This window comes from Ciconia boyciana, chromosome 5 (assembly GCF_034638445.1).
Source record: "Ciconia boyciana chromosome 5, ASM3463844v1, whole genome shotgun sequence".
Classification (NCBI taxonomy): domain Eukaryota; kingdom Metazoa; phylum Chordata; class Aves; order Ciconiiformes; family Ciconiidae; genus Ciconia; species Ciconia boyciana.
In genome coordinates this window covers 67,391,014-67,418,393 of record NC_132938.1, presented here as the reverse complement: position 1 = coordinate 67,418,393, position 27,380 = coordinate 67,391,014, and the positions used below count along the sequence as shown (strand labels likewise).

At 36.7% G+C, this 27,380-nt stretch overlaps 1 protein-coding gene across 4 annotated transcripts in view; it reads right to left on the bottom strand.

Annotated features, from left to right (window-relative positions):
* Positions 1–7,204: 7,204 nt before the first annotated feature.
* Positions 7,205–27,380, bottom strand: part of LRBA (LPS responsive beige-like anchor protein) — a 433,706-nt gene continuing 413,530 nt past the window's right edge. For 3 of the 4 annotated variants that reach the window (XM_072861994.1, XM_072861996.1, XM_072861995.1), the window contains exons 54-57: positions 20,199–20,300; positions 18,761–18,957; positions 11,064–11,215; positions 7,206–8,725 (exon numbers count right to left, since the gene is read on the bottom strand). In XM_072861994.1, coding sequence (XP_072718095.1) covers positions 8,635–8,725; positions 11,064–11,215; positions 18,761–18,957; positions 20,199–20,300 — 542 coding nt within the window. In that variant the 3' untranslated portion in view covers positions 7,206–8,634. Of the gene's footprint in view, positions 8,726–11,063; positions 11,216–18,760; positions 18,958–20,198; positions 20,301–27,380 lie in introns of all 4 variants that reach the window. The other variant, XM_072861998.1, reaches the window with a different exon arrangement.

The following is a 27,380-nucleotide window of genomic DNA, read 5'->3' as shown; positions in this document are numbered from 1 at the left end:
CTTTTTGTAGAACCATCAGTTGCTGGAAGAAGGCAAAAATAGAAAAGAAATTGTAGAACAGAACTATGCTATCTATCTGTTCTGAAGGGAAAGAAACTACTATAGAAACTGTAAACTCAAGTTATACGTTTGACAAAGAGGACTGTCACCTTTTTTTGTTACATAAAAGTACCTGAAATTCATGTACCATTTTGATAGATATTGATTACATGCCAGTTTTTTCAAACACTCAACAGTGACAGCACAACTGCTACCCTGCCTACATTTTAAAATATGAATTATTAAACAAAAGTATTTTTAAAAATCCCTGGTCTTTTTAGCTCCTTTGAACGTGAGTAGTTGTTCATATATCCCAATGGAGCCAATTCCTGCAGTTCTCAATTTGAAATCCCAGAACTGAATCTTCCCCTGCTGTAAAACAGCATAACACTAAGTTCACTGAGATTCCCATGAAAATTTACCCTTACAGACAATTACCCCCATTCTTGAACTTATAAAATTAATTACAATCATTGTCAAAATACATCAAGGTAGATGGTGTTTTATGATGATGTTACTTTCATCAAGTACTGGCTCATGCTTACTGCTAGTCATTAAGAATATTTATGAAGGTCAGTAAATCTTACTTTGGACTACTTTAGTAAACAAAGATCTCTTGTTTTTAGATGCAGACATAGTTCCCTCCCATCTAAACTGACTACTTGAGGAAGAGAAGCTAGGAGGAAGTAATGACTAACAGATTGCAGGGTAGTTCTTCCTAAATTAAATAAATAATTATCTTTTATTTAAATAGATAAATTAATTATATATTTAGGATCCCAGAAAGTATTTTTAACCTACTTCTTACTCCAAATTTTCCCTTTCTTTCTTCCTGTTTGTTTTTTTGTTGTTGTTTTGTTTTTTGTTTTAAATAAACCAAAACAAAACAGGCTTTTCTACTATAGTAAAGTGTACCCCGTGCACTGGACTTACGAACAAAAAGCATGAAGCTTTTTGTTTGAGCTGGGGAAGTTCAGTCTTTTAATTCAAGGAAGCAGGTCTTCTAAGACCTCATCAACCTCTCTCAAAAATAGAGGTTCTGTGATTTGGGTATGTGGTGAGAAGACTGCAGCGACAACGTTAACTTCCGCAAGTAACATCCAATGCCATTTTTGTTGCTCTATGCTTAGAGATCACACTGAGTGTACATGAAAGAGGTTGCCAAAATACACAAGTGATCAGGCACCCTTCAGCAGGTGCCAGACACTTCGTGTTACCTCTTGGAGGGCCCTCGGGAGATGTTTCAGGAGATATTCCTGAGACAGGAGACATTCCAGCACCCTGGTATACAGCGAGGAGATCAGAATCAAGATCCTGTATATGATTTCCAACAGGGATCACAGCTTTGGCCTTTATGAGAAGACTCTCATTTTCCTAATCTACTTGAAATAGAAAAATGTTAGCTAGGAAGCAGTAACTTGTTATACCACTGCCTGTACACTCACCAAAAAGGGGTTCAAATTTCTATTCACAGAAGTAATTTTGATCATCACAGGCTAAACCAATAAATTTATCTAGCAAGCAGGAAATTTTTATTTTAAAAGTTTCTTTTAAGCCTCGTTTTCATATCTTTCTTCCCCCCAGTCTAATTATTACAGATTGATAAATTTACTGAAGTATTTATTCACTTTTATATAAATACACTTCATCAATTATCTTTGTTTTTTACAGTTTTAAAATGGGAAATGATATTTTGCATTTACTCATTATTTCTTTCAAGCTACATTCAAACAGCAATTGGAAAGCAACAGAAATGCACAAAACTAGTAACCTATCCAAAGTGCTGGTTAAGTAAAACTGGGTTGTTTTTTTTTAAGATTAATAAAAGGCAAGCAAATCAAACACTCCTACTGCAATCAGTTTCAATGTCTAATGCATACAAATAGGTATCTAGTTGAGCTTTTCTGTGAGGGGAGTCCTTTCTAGGGGTATTTTTGTTTTGTTTTTAAACTAAATTAGCATCGTAAAAAAAATACCAGGGCAGGGACTGAAGAAGCAAGCTGCCATGCAACCATCCACCAAGAAGTTTTTCCTCAGCTGTTGCTTCTGTTCTTGATTTTGTTTCAAACAGCATTTGAATTTTAAGTGTCTTTGTCATACTTGGAAACAGAAAGCCCAGAGTGAGAATCATGTAAGATGAAAGTTTTATAGAAGCACAGCTTCACCAAGAAGTACCAGCAACTATTCCCTTCTCCCCAAAATTAATTTGCCAATTGATATGTAATACTGAAGTTTAGAGTGTTTAAACGCTGAACGCTTAAAGTTTAAACATGTTGCTTAAAAAGACACTAGCTCTATTGTTTAGAATGGTCAGATTTTGGTTTTGCAGCTACTGGGGCTTGCTTGAAAAAGGATCCCTAGCACACAGGATAAAGAAGACAAAAAGCAAAATGTGAGAGCAATCTGCAGTGTCATCTATCTGGATGGATATTGGATATATCTATTGCTGAATACACCAAATTCTAAACACACAAGTAGACTCAGTTGTGCTACAGCATTTTGTAGCTCAGAGCTCACAATACACAGGAAACAAAGCAACAGTGGGAAGAAAAAAATTAGAACAACTTGAAGAAAATAGCAAATGATCATATCTCAAATTTTGTCCATTTATCAAATAGCAAGTACCACATTTTGAAAACCTCTTTTTGTCTATTCCCATGCAATACACCGTAATTTCCAACACACACATCTAAATGTCTTTAGTTGACTATATAATGCAGTCCCAAGTACGAAGATGTATATAATTTCAGATTCTACTAAATATACAAATCTCCTTGGTTTCAAGACTATGCTTTCTGATATTATCTCAATTCATTTACAAGAAAGTAGTTGTAGTTCCCATAATTTATAAAAAGTTGTGAAATATTTTACATACTCTTTATAATAATATGCTTCGTTATAATAACATCTCAACTAAAAATAAACTATTTACAGATACAAGTTAGAATTTATTCTTTCAAACTTTGTTTCATATGTTTTAATCCATTTTTTTTCCTCATGAGACTGGCTGTATTTGGCAGGGCTTTAGGTTACATGTAGTTGAATATCAGTAAATCTAAACAAAATTAGAAACTATTTCCTACAGTTTTTGATCCAGAGCTTTTAAAGAGCAGCTTTACATTATGACACGTAAGCACGGACGTGCATCATTAACTGTATTAGTTTACTGAAGATCTTAGGTTGGTTCTATATAAAAGTAAACTATTTTGGATTTCATGTAATGTTGTATCATGTGGGAAATCGAAGCGAGTGACTCATCTCAAGCTTTACACAAATAATCCTAACCCTATATGGGAAAGGTCTCACTGGTTTAGAGCAGCACCCAGAGAATGGCCGATCTCTGGTTTAACTAGGATGCAGCCAGTTTCTCAAGAACAATACAGTCATCTTTTATTCCCTTTGAATTACTTCCAAGTATAAGAGAAGGAGAAAGCAATACAGAGATGCCATAACACAAGCACACTTAAATCTCTGTGAATATGAAACTTAGTACATAAAATGGAAAAGCTACAATCTAGGTAGTCACCATATCTAGGCTGTTCTTATTCAATATATCTAACAGCAATTATGTCCCGCCTAAAGTTGCAATAAAATTCATTTCCCACATAAGTCCCAGTTTTGAATTTCCTTTTGCTACTAAAAGAAATGAAAACAATTTTTTGTTTCAGGTCACCAGCTCTGTATGAAAAACATGGGTCAAGTTTTTGTTGCTGCTGTTCAGGTATGTGGAATAACTGAAGACTGAAACTCCACTGTTCCTTAAAAATCCCTGGCCTGATCCCACACGTTAAAAGCACCACAGCAGAAAAGGTTCTCCATAAGGTTTCTAAACAGAAATTCAATTTGCGTATTTTTCGAATTACAGTGAGAACCCCAAAATCATACCAACTTTTGACAGTAGTTGTAAAAAACAGCTACCACTGTACCATAGTAGTATTAACATCAACAAGTATCTACAAAGAGGATCCGGGAAACTACAGGCCTGTCAGTCTGACCTCGGTGCCGAGGAAGGTTATGGAGCAGATCATCTTGAGTGCCATCATGCAGCACGTGCAGGACAACCAGGTGATCAGGCCCAGCCAGCATGGGTTCAGGAAAGGCAGGTCCTGCTTGACCAACCTGATCTCCTTCTACAACAAGGTGACCCGCGGAGTGGATGAGGGAAAGGCTGTGGATGTTGTCTATCTAGACTTCAGTAAAGACTTTGACACGGTTTCCCACAGCATTGTCCTGGAGAAACTGGCTGCTCATGGCTTGGATGGGTGCATGCTTTGCTGGGTACAAAACTGGCTGGATGGCCGGGCCCAAAGAGTGGTGGTGAATGGAGTTTACACCAGTTGGCGGCCGGTCACAAGCAGTGTTCCCCAGGGCTCTGTGTTGGGGCCAGTCCTGTTTAATATCTTTATCAAAGACCTGGACAAAGGGATCAAGTCAACGCTCAGTAAGTTTGCAGATGACACCAAGTTGGGCAGAAGTGTTGATCTGATTGAGGGTAGGAAGGCTCAACAGAGGGATCTGGACAGGCTGGATCGATGGGCTGGGGCCAATTGTATGAGGTTCAACAAGGCCAAGTGCAAGGTCCTGCACTTGGGCCACAACAACCCCATGCAACGCTACAGGCTTGGGGAAGAGTGGCTGGAAAGCTGCCCAGCAGAGAAGGACCTGGGAGTGTTGGTTGACAGCTGGCTGAATATGAGCCAGCAGCGTGCCCAGGTGGCCAAGAAAGCCAATGGCATCCTGGCTTGTATCAGAAATAGCATGGCCAGCAGGACTAGGGAAGTGATCGTGCCCCTGTACTCAGCACTGGTGAGGCTGCACCTCAAATACTGTGTTCAGTGTTGGGCCCCTCACTACAAGAGAGACATTGAGGTGCTGGAGCGTGTCCAGAGAAGGGCAACAAAGCTGGTGAAGGGTCTGGAGCACAAGTCTGATGAGGAGCAGCTGAGGGAACTGGGGTTGTTTAGCCTGGAGAAAAGGAGGCTGAGGGGAGACCTTATTGCTCTCTACAACTACCTGAAAGGAGGTTGTAGAGAGGTGGGGGTCAGTCTCTTCTCCCAGGTAACAAGTGATAGAATGAGAGGAAACAGCCTCAAGCTGTGCCAGGGGAGGTTTAGATTGGATATTAGAGAAAATTTCTTCACTGAAAGGGTTATCAAGCATTGGAACAGGCTGCCCAGGGAAGTGGTTGAGTCACCATCCCTGGGGGTATTTAAAAGATGTGTAGATGTGGCACTTAGGGACATGGTTTAGTGATGGACTTGGCAGTTGGATTCTATGTCTTAAAGATCTTTTCCAACCTAAATGATTCTAAATTCTCCCTTTCCTAGTAAATAACAACCTCCATCAGCAGAATGTCCACAGATAACTCTGTATTATCTTGGTCTCAGATTAGCTCTTTCGGACATTTATTCTGCTCTGTGCTAAACCAGCAGAGCGGGAATCTTTAGCAGAAACGAAGTGTGCAGATAGGTGGAGGACTACCAAGGGTACATCAGGACCAGAAACAGTAATAAATACATATACTTTGCACAAGGCACACTTTCCAAGTGTAGCGGCTTTTTGATAACACACAGCACAACACAGCGAAGAAGTGAAGAAATGTTCTCAAAAGTATTACGGCATTCATTTATCTTTGCTTGCAGTAACACCACAACACGAACTTCCTTCAGAGAAACCACCACTCTGATCACACCATCATCTCTTGCCAGATCCTACAGCATTTGTATCAGCAACTTTCACAAAATAGAAGGGATTTCAAGCTACTTGCACTAAGTATTTCCCCACAAACCAAACTTGCAGCACTGCTGCTGACCAGCCTTGCTCTCAGCAGCAGCAAACAGTGGCTTTCCAGAGCACCTGCCATAAACTACAGCTAACACCATGTCCGTTTGAACTTACCAGAACAGAAGAAAGCCCAGACTATCACGTAAAAAAATTCTGTTCATAAATGCTCCCTCTGAATTTTGAGGAAATAGAGGACTTGGTTCCCTCTTTTCAGGAATATTCTGCAAATAACAGCTAGCCGAGGCCTAGCTGCAGGTTAATGCCTGGCGCCTGTTGACAGGTTTCAGGCAATCCATTTGACACAGGTGAACAGACTGAACAGACTAACAAATACCTGAATAGTTGTAAATGTAACCCTTTTTTTGCCATGTCATCACAAACAGCATGACATGGACTAGTTCAGCCAAAGCTGAGATGCCAAGTGCAAGCCTGGCCCCCCAGGGCAGTGCCCGAGGTACGTTTGTTTACCCACGGAAGGAGGGGTATGTTCTACTCACCAAAGCCACCAGCAAAGCAGTCCAGAATGGAGGTGTCTGTGCAGGCTTGCTCACAGAGCAGAAGGTGAAGATGCCCTTTTCCACAGAAGGGCTGCAGCACTTGTAACGTGCAAAACACCGTGCTGCACCGCTGCTGCTGCTTCCCTGAGGAGTACTTGCTACCATCGCACAGCTGCCCATCAGCATGCACTGGCTGGATGCAACTCAGGATGGCACGCCCAGATACCGTTGTGCTTTCAGCTAGGGAAAGCATCTCATGATCAATAGGGCCCTTGCTAAAACAAGCAATCTACCAAATCAACTCCCCATGAAATATTTTGGCTCTAAGATCAGAAACTATTACTTCTATCAATAATAAAGTGTTTCCTAAGTCAGCAGGAGATCATAAAGAGAAGACTTTCAGGATTTCCATTTGGCAAAATAGACCTTTGTTTGTTTGGGTTTTTTTTCCCTCCCCTACCCTAAGAAACCCACCCCTGGCTTCAGAAAAATGCAAATTGCACTTCAAGAGCATACTAATTTCCCCTCAAAAATCTTCTGATATAAAGCTATGAATGTTGTTGAACTTAAGGAAGTGTGAAGTACAAGTTTTGCATAACAAATGTTACTGCTCAATATACTGGGCACTTACAATAGACATGACAACTATAGACTTCACTTAATCAGATCATCCTTCTGCTACACAAAAAATAAAAACGTAACTCTACTGATATCAGCATAACCATATCAGTATAAAAGTGTAGAAAGCACAGAAAACTTAGTCACTATTGCATAACCACCAAGAGTACTTTAAATGCATTAGCCACAGCACCTATTTCCTCTATTGTGAATATACATTGAATCACAAGAACCCAGTACTCCACTGAAGCTCTCAATTACAAATGTAATTTTATTTAATTTCTTCACTCAAACTGAATTTTCTCATTCCAAATCTTTACTGAAAGAGATAGTAGTTAAATGCTTAGAAAAACCAGGAACTGCTCTAGTAGGCAGCTAGAGAAATGTATGTATCAATACAGATACGGAATGTAAATTTCAACTCATAGATCACAACATACAAAGAAGATTTTTATGCAATACAGACTTACAAAACAATAACAGTTCTTTTCACAAATATTTTCACAGAGTTCTGCACAGCAATCTTGTAGAAAAGTAGATTTGTGCAACACCAAAATAAATTATTGTTCCTTCGTATAAATTATTTTTCATTTCCTAAAAGAAAGAGATAATTTAATATGATTGGGCAGGATCTGACTGGATTTGGTGATAGCAAAATATAAAATATATTGTTGCTATAAACAGAAAAGGACTATGGCATGTACTACAGTATTGCAGGGGCTAGTTCTCGGAAAAAAAAAAGGAAGTCACCTGCAAGTCTAGTGCTTCTGCTGCTGTATAGAGGCTGTGCACCAGCAAACACCTGCATTTTTAGTGCTTTCACAGTCAACCAGCAGAAGTGTGCTTTGGTACTTGCACCTATTAAAGAATTCCTGCCTCTGTGGGTTTCTAATTTGAGTTTAAAGTCTTCAAAATAGCCTTTCTGATTTTGAGGAACAATCCACATTTTGGTGTGCTTTGAACGAGATGCCAGGTAGAAACTAGAAGGATTCACACTTGATGTAACACAAACTCCATTCCTGATTTCTCTCTCTCAACTGCACAAAACACACAACTAAAAAAGAACTAATTGTCTAGGCCTAGAAACATGCTTGAATAGTAACATTGATGGAAACGATTTGCAAAGTTTAAAATTACATTAACCATAATTTAAATATAACTATTGATTCCCAGAAACTTCAGTGCTGATGTAGTACAATCATTTTGAAAAGTATGAAACAAAGTGTGGTACAGATAGCACGGATTAAAATTCCCCAAACGTCATAATTAATTTCCATTATGTTAAAATCATATATTCCTCAAGGTTATAGATAAAGCTTCAGATGAAAAATCCATTTCTTCATAATATAGCTAGAATGTGAGTTTTAACCGTCTTTACTTTAGGTTTCTTTTACATATAGGGATCAAAATAGACTTCTTATTATGACTAAAAATATAGATTTTTAACTACAGAACCCAGCAGCCATTTTTCTGCTTCTTTGCCCTTCCCCCAAAAAAGTCAAGCAAGGTCTACAAAAATAGCAATTAACTTTAAAAAATAGGTTGCTTCTTCCAGCAAATTTAAGTTACATTCAGATGTAATATAGCTATTTATAAGGAACAATGATGTAGCAAGACACCAAGGGAGGCGTTCTGTGTTCAGTTTCCTTCTGACAACAGCTGCTCACACCAGTGCTAATCTTGGTCTCTGTGAAGATCAGTATCTGGTTTGATATTCATGGTGCCAACGATTGAAATCATTGTAGAAAACCACTATGCTCCCAGATGCCATGCCAGTCATTATACACCTAAGGAAAGCACAAGACCACATTTGTTAGTGAACCACCTCATGTTCAGATACATGAGTCAACACACCAAAGAGTTACATCAATATAGGCACAAGAACCCAAGGCAATGACCAACTTCCACTGAAGACAGCTGGAGCTGGAAGTGCTCCACATACCAAAAAAGTCAGGCTTTAGGGGCTCCCATCCTGGGCTTCCAAGGACTCCAGCAAGCTGGATTTGAATGAAACTGCCATCTGCACCAGCTCTGGCAGATTTATGGATCACAAAACATACAAAACACCATGCAACAGTTTGTATGGTCAGCCTGAAGCTACAATTGAGAATTAGACAACAGAATTGTTTACCAGCATCACTGTCCTGCAAGGCTACTTCAGATTTCCTGGGATTATTTCTTGGCTTGCTGGGTTGGTTTTTGGGGGGCTACTGGAGTGGGAGATGAAGCCCTGGTGAAGCAGCAAAGTGAAAGAAGGCTAGGAGAAGTGTTCATTTCAGTTTCGTCTCCCCCATTTAAGCACATGATCTATAGGAAGGAATTGGATGTGGGCACAGGACTTCAGTTGGAAATTTTAGTGTTTGGGTTTGAAAGCAATCTGAAGGCTTTGATTGTTTTGGAAGTTCGTGAAAGCAATCACTGTGCTTTCCCACTGAGGCACTCTTTCTTTCCAAATTCCTTACTCTTGGCCTACTACTAGAGATCGTTTAGATCTGTTTGAAAAGCCATGACCCTGACATAGCACACAATTACAAGAGTTTCTATATAATCTTTTCTACTGTCTCATATTAAAGTTTTATGAAAATCAAAAGTATGAAGACATATAAAATTCTGGCATTTTAGGAAAAAAGCCTCAGAATGAAAAAAAAAATACTCAGAGTAAAAAGCTGTAATTTTTTCTTCAAAAAAAAGACTAAATATGAGATCATCAAAACATTGCATTTTGATAGTATCACACTATTTCAAGAGCACCAATTTTGATTGTTTTTATATTAGGTTAAAACGTCTTTTTACAGACTGTCACTCAAACACATACCTTCATGCATATCAAATAAATTACTCCAAGTAATTACCTGTAATTACTGAGTAATTGCTCAGTAAAATACTCTGAGTAAATGTCTTCTGAGTTTCTGTGTCTTCAAACCCAAAGTGTTTTAGGTTCCCAACTTGATCACATGGATACATTTATAGACGTACATATTAAATTTCAGTTTATTGACGTGCAAAGAGTATGTTGACATGCCATTAATTTAAACAGTTTAAAGATTCTCTAAATGCAAAATTTTATACATTTCAGAGGTCTAAAATTCAACAGCTGTAACTCCAGCTTTTGAAATATTTTCAACAGCAGGGGCTTTTTAATGGAAAACTGTTTCTTCCAAAATGCTATAATCTCTAATTATGCTTAACAAGGAGTTGTTGAATGTTTGATTGAAGTCCACAGATTTTGCTGGCTTGGATTTTTTAAAGTTCATTTCAAGTAAGTTTTAGAAATGTAGTCCAGGTAAAAATGTTAAAACATTCAGTATGGACTTCAGTAAGTGGAAGGTTAAGAGTCTCAGCAATATGCTTTACTGGACAATGCAGATGCTCCTAAGGGATTTAGGAGCCAAATCTGCTTGAAAAGTACACAGGAACTCCACCAAGCAAATACACCAAAGCAAACAAAATTCTAGCCCGCAAGCTAAAAGTGTACAAATGCATGGTAAACATCCATCTTATAAACAAACAATACTTTTGTGATAAAAACACAGAAGGACTTTTAAGTACAGCTGCATTGGAAAGTGTAATGTAAAAATGCAGTAAAAATATTAACTGATTGCCTTCAGTAGAAGGAATCTTCAAGGAGGGTCATGCCTTATGTGGATAAAATAACTTTTATAGAAATGAAAATTAATATTTGCTTTAGCAAAATAGGGATGTGTGGAGGGAATCTTACTGTGCAACTATTCTAACTGTTCTATTTTTAACATAAAGGTCTGGAATTAGGAATGTGATTTGTGCCGTAAGTGAAAGAAGAAACATGAAAAGCACATATGTAACCTTCCATCTCCATGTGACCCACACTGTACATTGGCACAGGCCAATAACTCAACCTGTCTTGAAAGTCTGCCAAAGTAAGATTTCTTGAATCGCTCTTCATTCCCTCAAGAGCTGCAATCCTGAAAAAGATTATCTGCCCTAAATATGACGTTAGAAAGAAACTTATGCAAGCACAGAATTCTCAATATAATCACCAGGATCTGTGATCCACAGAAGATAAAAATCAGAAGAAAAACAAAAATACAATTTAATGGTAAGTATATATTCGCTGAAATTTTTGTGAAGACCAGACTTTGCTCTAACCTTTGGTCATACGATAGGGCCATGGATCGGATTCCAGCATCACACCCTGGGTAAGCAAAAAGCTGCTTGAGGTCCCACATCTGCCACACCATGACAACTCCGTTGTCCCCACCTGTAAGCAGATACTGTCCATCTCGACTCAGTTGAATTGCCTATGGGGAAATCACACGGATATTTGTCAGATAAATATGTATTGCTCTTATTCCTCCTCTTTTACTTTCACGAAAAGTTTCATATTGACAGCTGAATGTCTAGGGAGACTTGATATCAATACAAGCTTTTGGGAAGCAACATTATTGTTATGTTATTCTACCCAGCAACAGAATTAATGTTATTATGCACAAGTCTCTTCAACACATTAGATGTCACTAGTTCAGTGTTACATCACCTGTGATTTATTCGATATTCCAAAGATCTAATATGAGGTCAGCTAAAGAAATTTACTCTTCTAATTAGCTAGATTTACAAGATCCAGCAATACTGGCATTAAAATATAGTACCTGACATTCCCCCAAGGGTCTTTAATACTAGCCTAGCAGAAGTTATCCTCCTTTTCTCTCTGGCAAAGGGCTGAATGATGGAGTGAACTGAAATGTTATACAAATTACTAGAATTAATTTAGACCAGTGTTTTCGGATTCCTACTCTGGATTACTTAGATAACGATCCACCTCTCTTAATAGAGACTGTGCTTCCTTTCATCATCTATCCTGAAACTGTCTGTGACAAATTCAGTGGCTTATACCCTGATTTTGCATGGATGGGGACTGATGGCAAATCTTACATTTGAAGTCTTTATTTGGGATCCAGATCATGGAGAAAGATTGGATATAATTGGTTTTCACAGTGAAGACTTATTGAAACAGGAGTCTTCAATCTATTTTTATGTTTCTTGTGCGCTGATGGAAAAATCATGATACATACTGAGTACCTGGAAGAACAGCAACTTTCCTCACTTACCTGATGACTATACCAGATGATACTATCAGATATTAAGATGACTAGAAGCAGGAGAAATATTTCTTAAAGAGGGATTTTGCCAGTTTAAATAAGCCAAAATGTGGTTTAAGAGAACTGAAATTGAAAATTTATTAAAATAAGTGATACCCTATGGGTCAGACAGACCATGATCCATCTAGCCCAGTGTTGTATCACCACCAATGGCAGCAGGAGATGCTGAGACTGATCACTCTACAGTCCCTTCCCCTCTGCTCCCCAGCACCCACAATCACTGGATCAGGAATATCAGAAAATATATCTCTGTCCATTCCCTTTAGTATCTATTTATGGACATGCTGCCCATGAATTTTCTTAATTTCTTTTTGAGGCTGCTGATGCCTTCGGGGGAGGTGGGGGGGATGGGGAGGAATTGGCAGAAGTTCATTACAGTGCAAAATAGTTTTATCTGTTTTGAGGTGATCCTACTAGTTTCAATGAGTACCCCATAGGTCTCGTATTGTGGGGTTTCCTGAGTAACAGTTCTGCATTCACCTCATCCGTTGCCTTCATCACTCTGTAGACCTTCAGCAATCCCCACCACAGAAAACATTGAATAAAACTAGTTCCCAACACCAGCCCCTGGAAGACCCCATTACTGACTTTTCTCACAGCAATACCAAGATCTTACACATCTTTTCAATATGAGTCGTAGCAATTACTACTACTACAGTAACCCTGAAGAGTACAAAACTCCTTCTGAAAGGAAGACCCTGTCCTGCTGCCATGCAGGAAAGAAACTTAGCAGTAGACAATACCAGGTCCTGATTTTATAGCCTCATCCTCCAACTATCTGGGAAAACTAAAGGGTTTGTCAGGTTTTCTAAAAAAAAAAAAAAAAAAAAACAAAACCAAAAAGTTGAATGAATTCTGTCATGTGGAATGCCATCAGCATGAGCTACTGGCAAGATCAAGACCCTTAAAACTACAGTTTGGACCATTATTAACAACTCCTTTAAGGCCAAACCTTTTCCTATGCTCTCTCCTGCTGTTTCCAGATGCCTCTCCTCAGTTCTCTTTCTGACTTTTGCTCCCCAGCTTGACTTCTGTTTTTCCCCTTCTCTGCTCTCTACTTTTATTTTTGTATGCAATACTCAGCACAGCAGCAGCCTATCATCCTCTTAATTTGAGCATGCAGAACAGTGAGAAACAACTTTGCTAGTTGTTTGCTGGATGATTTGCTGTTGTCAGAAGGAAAATAAGGAACTTTGCTACTATGAAGCACTATTATCTAGTATTAAAGTCCTGATCCCACCTAATCCTTCATTCCATTGCTCCTACTTTCAATTCTTATTTTTCCTTCACTCCTTTCTGCCTCTTCTTGTCTCCTCCCAGTCTCTGACAAGTTTCTATTTTCCCATCTCTACTTCTCTGTTCCTGTCGCTCTTGCAAACATCTCTTTCATTCTGTCCTTAGTTCTATCCCGATTCTGCTCTTTCTCCTGTGCTTCCCCATCAGTCCTTCCCCTTCCTCGTCCAGGATCACCTCATCACATTTCTTGCCACGGCATTTTTGTGCACCTCACTGTAGGAGATGATTGGTTGCAGGGGAAAACTCTGCATCCCTGGGCTACAGATGTTCAGTACAGAATGTAGATGCTAAGCATTATCTACTGAATGCGTTTAACCTGAGATTTGTGAATCAGCTAAACTTGAGCAGCTTTTCAACAAAATACACATCCTTCACACCAGGACTAATTCGTGATAAATTTCAGCTTCCTGACCCAAGGCAGGGAGCCACAAAACTTTTCAAAAGAACAATGTAAGAATGGAGAATATTCAGAGCAATGGCTTTTAAATTCCAAACATTCACATTCTACAAATAGATTGATCCACTTAACTAAAACATTGTCACTGGAAGGCAAGGAAATTGCCTCAAGATTATAGTCTACAAGCAAAATTCCAGCTCAAAGATTTAAATTTAGGAAACAATATAAAGAACTGAAGACAGGACCTTACAAATGTATCTCTCTCTGCTGAACTCTGCAAGTATTTTGGCACTTGCAATCTCTGCTTCTACAGTTTTTCAACATGCAAAACTTGTAAAATACGGTGATTTAAAATTCTTCAGGAAAAGGAATTTGTTGGTTTTTTAATATCTGGAATTTATAGCGCATGCACCACAAAAATGAGAGAAACTAAAACACAAAAATGTTACGTTCATGCAACATTAAAGTGCTTATACAGACTGCTGAGAATCCTAGAAACCAAAATATACAGTGTACATAAGATACTGCTTCGTGAACAGCACTAATTGAAGTCAGACATAGTGCACATCTGTATTTTTTGTATTGGTATACTCTATTACTATGATGCCAAATATATCCTTTAAGAATTACATCATGTGCAATACTTACATTAAGATAGTTTCTATATTATATTACAAATTTCGAGTGTTTACTGTAACAACTCCCAAGTAATCAGAATGAATCACGTTGCTAAAATTTTATTTCACACAATAACTTTAAAGTTAATGTAATTAAAATACAAACATATACTGTAAACAAAATATTATAACACTGAAAAAAACCAGATGATAAACCTATTCCAGCTGTGTTTTGAATTATGATGACAACATGTACATGTAAATTTAGACACAATAAAGCAGAATATGTGGAGTTTTTTTCCAACCATATCTAAGTATGGAAAATTGAATAATAACCAAGGTTAGAGTTGATTATTCTGAGCTGAAGCTACTCCCCCCCCAAAACAAATGTTCCAACCACAAATTGCTTCTGTGATTGTTTCTGCCAGCTTACAAAAATATACTAAGCACCTCCCAAAGTACAGCCCCAAGGAGCCTGAAAACTCATTTAGAGACCCTCTTAGAAGACTATAGTAACTCAGTAAGAAAGGGGTGGAAAACAAACTGAGATACGACTGAAAATTATCTAGAACTTGCATGCACTGAGTGCATGAGTTAGATCATGAGATCTAACATACCACGCACAATTATTAAAAAGATTATTCATTAGAAGCAAAAATCAATATGGGGTGGTTTTCTTCTCTATAGCAATGGCAGCCTCCTAAGGGTATTTTCAAATTGCAATGAAGACCGTGACAAATAATTATTTGCTACACTTATAAAATTCAGCTGATGAAAATCCATTAACCTTATGGTCATGGTTCACTTGAATTTTATACTTGAGGCTTTTACTGAAGAAATGCAATATTAAAAGGCAAATTAAAGCCATTAATCTTTAACCCTTCCACTACCTGCAAAATGCAGTGTTTTTTGTGATCTTTTGATTAAATAAAGTATAGGCTTTGAACCCTTACTAATACCTATGCAATTTTACTAAGTCATTGGCTTGTCATGAAGACAAGATGTTGATTTATTTATTTTTATTTTTTATTAATAAATTTCTCAGCCACTTGCCTATATATATATATATATATATATATATATATATATATATATATATGAATGAAGGAATGAATGGAAGAAAAAGGTCAACCTTGTCAACATTTCAGTTTCATGACATGCCCTTCAAGATTTAACAAACGAAAGGATGCTTTTACTCCCAAGTACTCCAACTGGTATAGAAGATGACATGAATCAATTTTACTGTTCCCGTTTTCCCCAGCGTAGTTTATCCACAATTCTGCTAGGTATGAAACTGAAACAACTCTGCAACTAATCTTTCTCACAACACGAGCTTCAGACTCTCAAATAATCCCCAAAGCACACAGTTTCAGCTATGTTCTAAAAGCGGCATTTCTGACTTGTATTTCCTTGGAAAGTCTCAAAACTTTGCACAAATCCCTTTTAACATCTCAGATTTTTGAAAGGCAGTGCTTTGTAAAAAGGCAGAGCTGACACTGTGACAGCCCTGGCTTACAGCAGCAGGAGTCTTGTGGGCACTTCCACATTTCAAAACAGACTCAGGAAAGGAAAATAAATTGGTTCCTCTGGGTGAAACAGCATACAGTCTTTGTTTAGGGTAAAATAACTTCACTTCTCAGAACAAGCACACTATTTAGAGTTAAGTTATTCATTAAGATATCTAAACATTACATGGTAGATGTACTGCGATATGCCTAAGCTCCACTGAGCAACACAGTATTTAAAACAAAAACAGGTGGAAGGCATTGATTAGACTTTGAATTTCCCCAGAGCGTCTGAAATTTTTCCAGCAGGTTTCTAGCACACAAATACAAGAAAGAAAATCAGAATGTTGTTCCAAACATCACTATTGAAAACTGCTAGTTTTGTCAATAACTTTCTGAAATACAGGCCCATAATAAGATAGGAAAATAAAAACTAGAATTTTAGATTACAGATTCAACACTTAACGAGCTTTTCCTTCCTTTTTCTATCCTCCTTGAGCAAAAACCAACGAAAAGTGTTTGTCAGCACAACCCATGGGTAGGTACTATTCATTTTAAATGCCCCTACTTTAATCATGCAGTTGCCACTTGCCTTCTAACATGATATAGTGCAGAAGCACTGGGAAAGACGCTGTAGATTGTTTAAGCGTAAAGCCCAACTGGGACCACTGGGAGAGAAAGAAAACAAAACAAAACAAAATAAAACCTAAACCCCTGTACATATGTAATTCTGGCCCACAGAGAGCGGAACTTCCATTGCCTCTAGCTACATTCCTAAAGCTGTGGGTACTGACTGAAACACTACAGAAATTGTTTTAGCCGGCAAGGGATTTCTAGATATTTTACAGACTTGCTGGCCTAGCTGACAACATAATCACAACTGAAAATGACAGATTATCAACATTATTATTGTAAAAAGAGAAAACACTGTGATATGTACTTGGTTTATGGAAAGAACTGGGCTGAAGGGTAGGCTGAAAATCTCAAAAGCATTTGTACAAGGACAGCCAAAGGTGCAATTTCAGAGAATTGAAGAAAGATTAAAAATTGAAGCAAGGCTCTACATTAATTTGGAAGAATGGCTTGGGACAGAAATATACACATTCCTACTTCATTTCCCCAGCCTCAAATCTGCACTTGTGGCTGCCATAGCATCTAATGTTCGAATGCCCTCTCACCCCTGCAAACAGCACTCTCACTATAGAAAAGAGACCTACACACAGAGTTATTTCTGCATATTCCACCAGCAACGTATCTGACATTTTGAAAACATAGGGATGCTGGATTAACAGGGTATAGTACACAACAGAGTTTTAGAAGGTTTTAAGTGGAATACACCGAACTACACTGGAGGCTTCAATGGTAATGGAGCATTCACTGTTCAATGCAAGTTATAAAATGGAAATGATGAAGATCAAAATTCTTTCAAATATATTGACATATTCTTCCATCTTAAGAATTAATATTAATAGAGTCAAGAGAAGAACAGGTGCAAATTTAAAAATGCTCACAATTTTGCACAACATCTGAAAGAATTTCAATAATTCTGTAAAATGAACATGAGGGCAAAGAGGCATTTTCTTCCTGAAATATCTAATCCAAATAAAGGAAAAACTCTTGAGTTTTCAACTCAAGAGAACATTGGAAATCCCAGCAGCTGGGCTTTTTCATCAGATTATGAAAGTCAGCTTGGAGGTGTAGTACTGCTGTATGCTTACAACAACAAAAGTCTCCTCTTGCTGATGTTAAATAGTTTTATATAGGAAACACTTCTTTACTGTGAGGATGACCAAGCACTGGCAAAGGTTGTCCAGAGAGGCTGTAGAATCTCCAACCTTGGAGATACTCAAATGCCACCTGGACATGGTCCTGGGCAACTGGCTCTAGATAGCCCTGCTTGAGCAGGGGGGCTGGACCAGATGATCTTCAGAGGTCTTGAGCTCTTCCAGCCTCAACCATTCTGTGATTCTGTGCCCCTTAGACCACGACTACTGGCATAGAGACCATAACTTCAGATAATTCAGGTAGCCTGAATGCTGACCCAGCAATGTGATTTTGCTTCATGTCTCTGCTGCATTCTGTAACTTTCTACTAGATTTGGTAATGCTTGTTCATTTTTTTCCCTTCCCTTTCCTTTCTTTCTCATTCAAGGAAAAAGTGGGAATATTTTTAATTCAAGGAAAGTATTCTTTTGACATTTCTGCTTCACTACAGTATAGCTGGCAGGTTCTGCTCTGCTTCATAGGTACTATTTCATAGGAACTGTCAAAAGACCTACATTTTGTATTATCAAATAATTTCCATAAAACCATAAGCTTAAAATGCCTCCTGCTTAGTTTTGGACTTGCTCCATGTCTCTTGCAGCTAAAGCTGTGGAACCTAGCTGCCTGCTCAGCAAATGCCAAAGGGCTAAAGAGTTGAAATATAGACATACGCCTATAAAATTCCTGAAGCTCAGCACAACACATTCTATCTCAAGCTAAGATGAAGGAATGCAGACAGAGATGCCAAAAAAGGGAAAGGCAACAGCCAAAACAGCATGTCCAACAACCTCCTGCCTTCAGACTCAAAAGTGAAGAAGTAGCCTGGCTTCTCCTGGTCAGCAATTAGTAATATTTGTATTCTTCAGTTCAAGGAAATGCCTACAGGATATTCCTTACTATATGAACAGAGTTATTTTAAAATTAAAAACAGTACTATTAGGAGTACATGGCCTCCTTAACTACAGTTTTTTCAGAATGCTGCTATTCTGGTCTAGTACCATATATTTCTACGGCCTGGCTATAGAAAGAGTCTCCACACAATTCCAACATTGATAGCTTTTTCTGATACCGGAACCAACAGTCCTTAGCACACATTTGAGTACACTCACCTTTATCTTGTCATCTGTTTCCATAGTGGCTTGAAGTCTCCCATTCACACTGAATACACAGAAGAGGCCATTTTCATAATATATGACACAGTGGCCTTCTCTTGAAGCTTGAATAAGTTTTGGTCTCAGGCAGTTTTCAGGACCTTCTAATGTCCTCAGTAGATCTCCATTCATAGAATGTATGAGACATGGTCCTTCTAATGAGACAGAATAAAATCTCTAGTTATTGATTTACATGCTCATTTAAAGACATCATATATCAAATAATAAGTAATGACTTCTACTTAGGTAGTCACTATTATAATACATAATAATTATTTTTACCATGTTTAAGTGGATAGCCTATGACTTTAAGAGTGCCAGAAAGTAAAATTAACAGCTTATCCCTTAAAAGCTTTGTATTAAGGTATTTTAGAGCACCTATCAAAACTAGTTAGAGACTTAACAGATTTTCTTTTGTGGATTTTCTTTTAAAACTGGTAGTAGTTAATTTTGAGAGCCCAAAAATAAATGTACTGAATCCTAAAATGAGATTTTCAAAATGCAAAGACACACAGAGGTAAGTGTAATGAATTTACTTACATAGGTACTCTGAAAGTGTATACTCTCATATCAAGATTTTAACCCGTACATGATCCACTAAATATTTGCTTTTTAATATATTTGGACAAATACCTGATTTGCATGTAAGCCACAAGCATTCACATGCGTAAAACAGAAACACACACAGGTGCATATGGTGAGTACACCCAACTTTGAAGAAGTGTCTCTTTGAGAAAGTGTCTCTTACTTTGGAAACACTAAAGCAGAAAGATCCTAATTCTAAGAAATTTCCAGTTTAAAGATGAGTGTGGACCAGCAAATAGGAAAATGATAAACAATATCCATGGAATCAACACCATTCTTTACAATTTGCCTGCCAAAAGCAGGTCTTTGAGAACACAAATTGGGCATTTTACAGGCTTTGTAGCTAAACTCAAAGAGCCTGGACAGAATTACTACGAATTTTATTTGGTAGTTTATATATCCCTTCATCAAACAAACAAGACAGCACATTCTCTTTCTCGTGAAACTAATTTTTGCTTCCCTTTCTGAGAAGCTATCCATAACAAACACCAAACATTCTTCACCATCCTGGCAGTCAAGAGTTGTATCCAACTGTATGCTATATGCAATTACACTGGATAAACAAACAAAAAGAAATAGTAATCAGTAGGCTACAATAAGGAAACTGATGTGGTTGACTCTTCTTGTAAATGTCTGAATAACCCTCAGTTTTAACGTGTTTAAAAAGAGGTTTCAAATTCCATAGCAACTAAAAAAAGGTTAGAAATAAAACCACCGTAAAGTTAATAAATTCTGCCACCTGAGACTATATCCCTTTTTGCATTAGGATTATAGTTTCATGAACAGAAAGAAATGACTACAGCTATCTTACCTTTTGAACCACTTATTACCAGGCCAAGCTCAGCACAAATGGTAGCACAGGTGATCTCATAGTCATGTCCTGTCAAAATAGCTCGAGGAGTTGCAAAATCACCTTCAATGAAAAAACAATAAAAGCAATCCTTTGTTACAATCTATTTCTAAAATCACTGCTTTCAATCACTGAAGCGTCTTCAGTTTCCTTGCTCTTTGAGTTCATGTTCCCTACAAATCACTTCTATCTACTGTTTGCATGTGGTTGTTCTGTACTCATATCTACATGATACAGAAGCAGTATACTATAGGAATTCAGCCTGCACATTTACTAATGCACATTAATGTAAGTCAGGTGTGTAGTAAAGCCAAACAGAAGTTGGAGCACACAGATTTGTGTTTTCCCCTCCCTCCATCTCCCCCTCTATTTTTTTTCTTTGGTGGAGGAAGAGATAGTAGTCAATTACTACCTTGTCCTATAACAGGCATAATTAAACACAAGTGTCACTGTGACACGTACCGAGAGGAGACACCTACAGTGCTCAAAGATGAAGTAAAATATCCATTGACTGATTTTATTTTAATCTAGTAACAGTGTTGAAACCTCAGCCTGATGTCTAGTTCCTTGTAAGAATGTGGAGCTTGGAACATAATCAGTGTGAATTTCAGATGAGTTTGCAAAATCAAAACACCCAAACCCAACATTAATTACCGTTGCTCCTGTTTAGACATTTCCCTGCAACAAGAACAAATAAGAGCATATTTTTCTGAGATTTTCTTTATAATCAAACGTATATGGATACCATAAAGAGAAAGAAATTTTACAACTAGCACATTGAAAGGAAAAAAATTATTCTCCAGGTCAAGACACAGAAAGGGTAAGCAAATGCTATAAAGCTCTTTAAATAGTTTTATAACTTCACTCACAGGTCATTTGCTAGACCATCCTCTTCAAGAGTGCTAGCATTTAATGGAAATCACAATGTTATTTTTGTATTACCATATAATAGTTCATTCATAGCATTTTATGAAGCATTTAAACTCTAAAGAATGTTTCTTGGGCAATGTTATGTAGTTTCAAAAAGGATTAGACAAGTTTTTAAGCAGCAGGGAATAATTTCACTTTGATAAATGATTATATGTGAGATACCAACAAGGCAGTAAAGCAGTGGTAAAATCAAACATTTTTAATTCAAAAACGGGAGACGGTTTTGCAAAGAGACAGAGTAATAATACGACCAACTGACTCCATTGGTTACTAGGTAGTAACATTGGTTACTAGGTAGTAACTAAGGTAGTAACATTCAAATTATATTTGGGGTTGTAACTTTTCAAAAGATAAAACCAGCATAATGTCATTAGTTTGTCCGTGTAGAGCCTTAACAGCACTAGCAATACTGGTACTGGGTCTTACTAGAAATTATGGAAATATATTAAAACAGGTAGCTACCGAGACCCTGCACATGTACAGTCAATAGACCTCTGTGGGAAAGAAGTGTAGATCTGGGCTTGCATAAATAAAAGCTTACTCTCAGTATTTTATATTTTTACTCAGACCATTGGCAACAGCTCCCAGAGTGTCCATCTAGCTGCCGCATTCAAATGGCTTTTTAGAAAAGGTCATAATCTATGACAAAGTATCAAAACAAGGATTTTGACCTTTCAAAATTTGATTTATTCTGCAGTTACTGTTATAATCGGTAATTTATATCCACAATACAAAATCTTGAAAATTAAATAAATCTGTTTCTTCTTAGAGATATACATATACACTAAATATATATGTGTGCATATACACACACACACACACATATATGCATGTATGTTATCAGCATTTTAAATCTGAAAATGCTTTGGAGCAACTTGCTGAATTTTCCCTAATCTCTTAATAAATATTCATTAAAAGCTATTGCTTTTATTTCATATAAAGTTTGGCAAAACAGACTCAAACCCAGGAAGTATGATAGACAGTTCAGAAGCAAAGAAAAAACTCCCAACAAATCAGAAGCATAAGGGTAGACTTAATAACCTCTAGGTACTTCTCAGGTGGCTGATCCTAGGAACGCTCACAAACCTTTTAGAGAAGTTTGCTCTATTGAACTTTCCTCACCTAAACATGGGGCAGGCACCTTAGAAGATTCATAAATGAACACTGTGTAGACAAGCCACAAATTTGCAGTTTTAGGGGAAAATGTAATAGCAACCATAACAGTCTTATTATCCAATAACAATTTAATTTTGTTGACCCAATTCTTTCTCCCTGTTGTCCCCAAGCCATAAAAGAGGAGGCAGCTTTGTGCATTTAAAGCTCTTGTTAGTTTGTTTTCTTTTAAATGAGCTGCCTACGTTAGCAAAATTCTAGAATTCTGGTTTTATTGCTTTATTTTGCTTTCTTTTGCTTTCAGAAATTGCATTTAACACATACTTGCATAGATCAGCAAGGAATTAATCTAATTATATACTACACATGTTAATGAAACTTTTGAAATCAGAGAAGTTTTAAATGTACAGCGTTGTAGTGGAGTTAATGAATATAAGATGTTGGAGTTAGAAGGACTTACAAGAAGCCATGTCTGAATGAATTATTAGGAGGCGCAGATAAACAAAATCCTTATAGTAAACTTATTGCTTACAGCAAGTACATTACTGTAGGCTTTACCTACGTTAGGCAGTCAGTAACTATATACATAAAATGTAGGAGATAAGATTATTACAACAAGAAGTAGAAACTGAGCATATATATTTATCACAGTCCACAGAAAAGTAAAATTACATAAGTAATGCTCGCAGTCTTTTTAGAATTTGGACTTGACTTCAAACATAATAGAGTATAAATCCACAGGTGGCAGGATCAGTGGTTCATAAATTGTATCAACTGTTTACTGAATTACATTTGTTCTAAAGAAACACTTTAATGGAAAAAAGAAATAGAATAAATCTGAATAGTATCTTTAAAGAAATTAGGACTTGAATAAATACTGTAAAAGAGGAGTCCTGTGAAAAGTCAGGCTGACTCCTTTGATGAGAATGTCAAGTATTTAGGGGTTTCCAAGCCTCTGATTTTCCAAATAATGGGGTCAACTTAAAAGCTGGTCGTAGAGCAGAACAGATTTCTTTAAAAGCTTTTAAACTGTTATTGCTTCAGAAGATTGTCATGGTTTTCAATAATGCAAAGAGAAAATTTTATTTTGTTGCTGGTTTAAGGGGCACCACTTCAAACTTTTCTAAATTGTTTTAGGGGAACCGGCTGGCAGACCTTTTGAAAAGCTGGGGAAGTGACTTCAAAGGGAAAAGAGTCTTTGTCCGCTAAGCAGGTTTACGACCACTGATGCAAACCCTAACTAAGGACTGAAAAGAATACTCAGTGCATCTTTATGGAGATCCTTAAGAAAGATGAACAAGTCAAATGAGATTAAAGATAGTTCAAATCCTAGCACTAATAACCAAGACACAACAGTTTTACAGATGTGCTTTTCTCAGCATAGCATATAATAATATCCTTAGTCTATACCATTGCTGGGTTGCTACTTGACTTGAATGCTGTAAGAATCTTAATGCCACATACACATTGCAACAAATGTCATCAATGATTTATTTAAATCACAGGAGCTATATGTAAAGTTATTTTCCAGTAATGGACAGAATACTTTACCTTTACAGTAACCATTCAAATTATTTCAAAAGAACTCTCCTACATTCCAATAAATAATTTCTGCAAAGCTGTTTTCCCATAGAAAATAGCATAAAATATCACTCTTCCTTAAGTGAAAAGTACATTTAAAATCATAAAATTCAAGCTTCAGAAGATAAAAGAAATGCACATGATATCACATCAGCTTATGGTGATATTTCAGTGAAAAAATGTTAGGCGTTTGGAAACTACATTTAAAAAGGAACAGTGGGATTACAGCAAAGTCAAAACTTTCTTCTAGTTTAATGACATCCAGAAGATACGCCTTACTGGATAACAAGAAATTGGTTTGTATTGCTGGGTCTTTCTCCGCTATTTTTTCAGCTTCGGTGATGTTACAAAACAAAACAGGACCATGACATTTTAAATCCATCAGTAAATTCCTAAAAAGACCATTTTCTATATTTTCAGCACTAGGCTGTAAGAGCTGAGCCAAACATAGGAACTCATTTAAAGAAAAATATCTCCCTAAAAAGAAATCAAACTAGAGATCGACTGAAAAACTTATCTCACAATGAAATATGAGATACACTTCCTACTATTTCTGGGTGAGATAATATTATGCAACACATTAAAATATAAAATATTTGAGTATGCTCCTTTTTATATTTTATGCTGAGAAGACAGTTAATTATGATAAGTCACAGACAGCCAAACAGTCATTTCTAAATTATTATTCTATGATTCCAGAGGCTGTAGGGCACTTTTAAATGGCAAATTAATTATGTGATTTTATGTCAATATAAAATCCAAATTAAATGAAGCATCAGTTAATCTAACTATCTTTTACGTACTTCTTGCAAAAATAAGTGATTGAGTACTTTCTCAGAAGGATACATTAACTAAACCAAATTATACATGTAAGAAAAGTCTTCTAAAAATCATTTTACAAATTTCATAATTTTGAAGTTGCTTCATATGATAAAAATTGAGGAAAACAATAAAAGGTTTGAAATAAATTTGAGAAATACAAATATACTTACAGAATATATGACATTTGGACAAAAGTGCTTTCAGCAAAATGTAACTAACTCAAAAAAACTAATTTGCTGCTAGGCTTTGGTGTTGATTATATAGTAAGTTTCAGAGTTTAATTACATCGAAGTGATGACTTTCAATTATTATATAAACTCTGTACATTAACATTATTTATAGATCACACACAGTGAACATTTAAATAACAGACAACTGGTTAAAAATCCATTTCACTGGCACAGAAAGGCTAGCTCTTTGATGGATGTGAGATCTTACTAAAGCGATACCACACAATATTACTGAAATATTCCTAAAACTTCAGTTTGAATAATCTTTCCTTTGTAAATATGCATTTTTATGTAACAGTGTAATCTTTTCATATTATATAGGAACTTCATTGTTGTCCGGTTCTTCACATGACACTCCATCAGCATTTCCTCTAATTCCTTCAAACTACTTCCCATCTGTTCAGACTTTTTTTACAACAAAAAGTACAACCTTATGCCTAGATCCAAGTTTTGGTTTTGGAAAGAACACTTCAACTGTACATTTTCTGAAAGAGGAACAATAACTTTGACCAACATATCATTCTATCCTGAAGCAAAAACTAAAAGCATAAAACACAGAAGGTGCTATACTGCTGTTACATTTGTTCAGTAAAGAAAAAAAAGTATTAGATTTATCTTGTAGAATTCATTTCAGCAAATATAACACAGGAAAGGCTTACTGCACTCCTTTCCACAGTCACACTGTGCAACAAGTGACTAACATTTATTCAGTACCAATACGAGATTTTTCCTACACATTGTGTCAAGAGAACAGGTTCACTACGTTTTCAAAATAAACACAGTAAAGAAAAAGATTTAACAGGCCTTCATGAAGTGGATATTACAATTCAGGTTTCAAAAGTCAATAATACCCAGACTCTTAATTCCTACACCATGTGCAGTGTGAAGCTTTCTGGAACGAGTTCGCCCTTACTGGGGATTCATCTGCTGGAAGTCCTGGAAGTCATTCAGCAGGACTCCTCCCACTGAATACAGACCTTTTTGAAGCCCCTGGAAAGTATCTGCAGGTGAATATTCAGGGTCAGTGTACAGTAATATTTTAATATTTGCACCATCCCGACTTCATAAACTGCTACTTAAATATCAGCTTTGAAGTTTTAAAACACTGTCATTTTTGTTTGAGGATGTTCTAAAACAGCTTTATGAAGGGGCTTTTTTTGTTTATGCTAAAAAAATAATCTATTTTCTTCTTATTTCTCCCTTATGGTTTATAGTTATAACTATTCCTAGTTATAACCTAGTGAGTCCAAGGAAAAAAACAACAAACCTCAACAGAAAAGGGAAAAACCCATCAAGCAATTATTTCAGTCAGAAGTAGCACCTACTGTGGAATTGTTATAACATAAAAGATACTTTACAATGTGCTGAAACTGACCATTAGTTGAAACTTATATAGTATTTCATACCTTGGGCAGAAAGTAATCTGAAATGAGAGGTTTCATATGAGAATTCAGTTCAATTTGGCAGGTTTTGATGGTTTTTTTTGCTATTAAAATAATTTATTTTTGTTTAAAATAAAACAAATGTATCACTGCAAAATAATACTGTTCCATAACAGCATGTATAAAAGTCTGTGCTTTAGCTATTTGATTGTTTTTGTAAAGTTAATTTCAAACCAATGCACCAGTAGTGTATTGCACTAGATAGATGCTCACCACCTTTACATATTGATGTAACTGGGAATACCGATGACATACACCAAGTTCAGAGCACACATAAATTAGCTGTCTTCTTAAAAGAAATTGTTTTAAAACAGATACTTTTTCAATGAAGCAGGCCATAACTCTAATTACATATAGTATTCTTGCACTCAGCAGAGTAATGCTTATCTCCGTGATGCTAGTGTTAATAGTATTTAGATCCAGAAACACTTACAAAATAATTTCCAATTTGAGTCAGGATTATTGTATTGACCAAATAATTTTTACAACATTTAAGTTGGTAATTTTATTCTAGACTATAAATTACTACGTCTTCTGCATTACTCTGTTCTGTCTTACATGGTATAGACTTTGAACTGAATGGTTATTTTTCCCAGCAACCAAACAAGTTAAATAAATGTGATATATTAGTACATCATCCCACCACTATGCATATGGTGCACATTAAGGTTGTATTCATTTACCATATGAATATAATTCCTTTTACCACATCAACTATTAGTTACAAGTTGTAAATATAGCATTGTTTTTCCTGGAACTCAAAGGTCTGCATTACATCATGAAGCACTAAATACCCTTATCCTTCTGGAGAATTTCATGCATATGGTTTTAGTGACACCTGAAGCTGGATACTGCCAAAAAAGCAGCATCCGAACTCTTTCTCTGTTTCCAGTCTCAAAATACATACTGCCTTCACTTGCGGCTGGATTGTGCCTCAGATCTTGCTCTACAATGTTACTTGCAATTACTTACTCTGATTGACAAATCCTGAAACACAGTCTCTCTTAGCTAGTTGAAAACAAGGA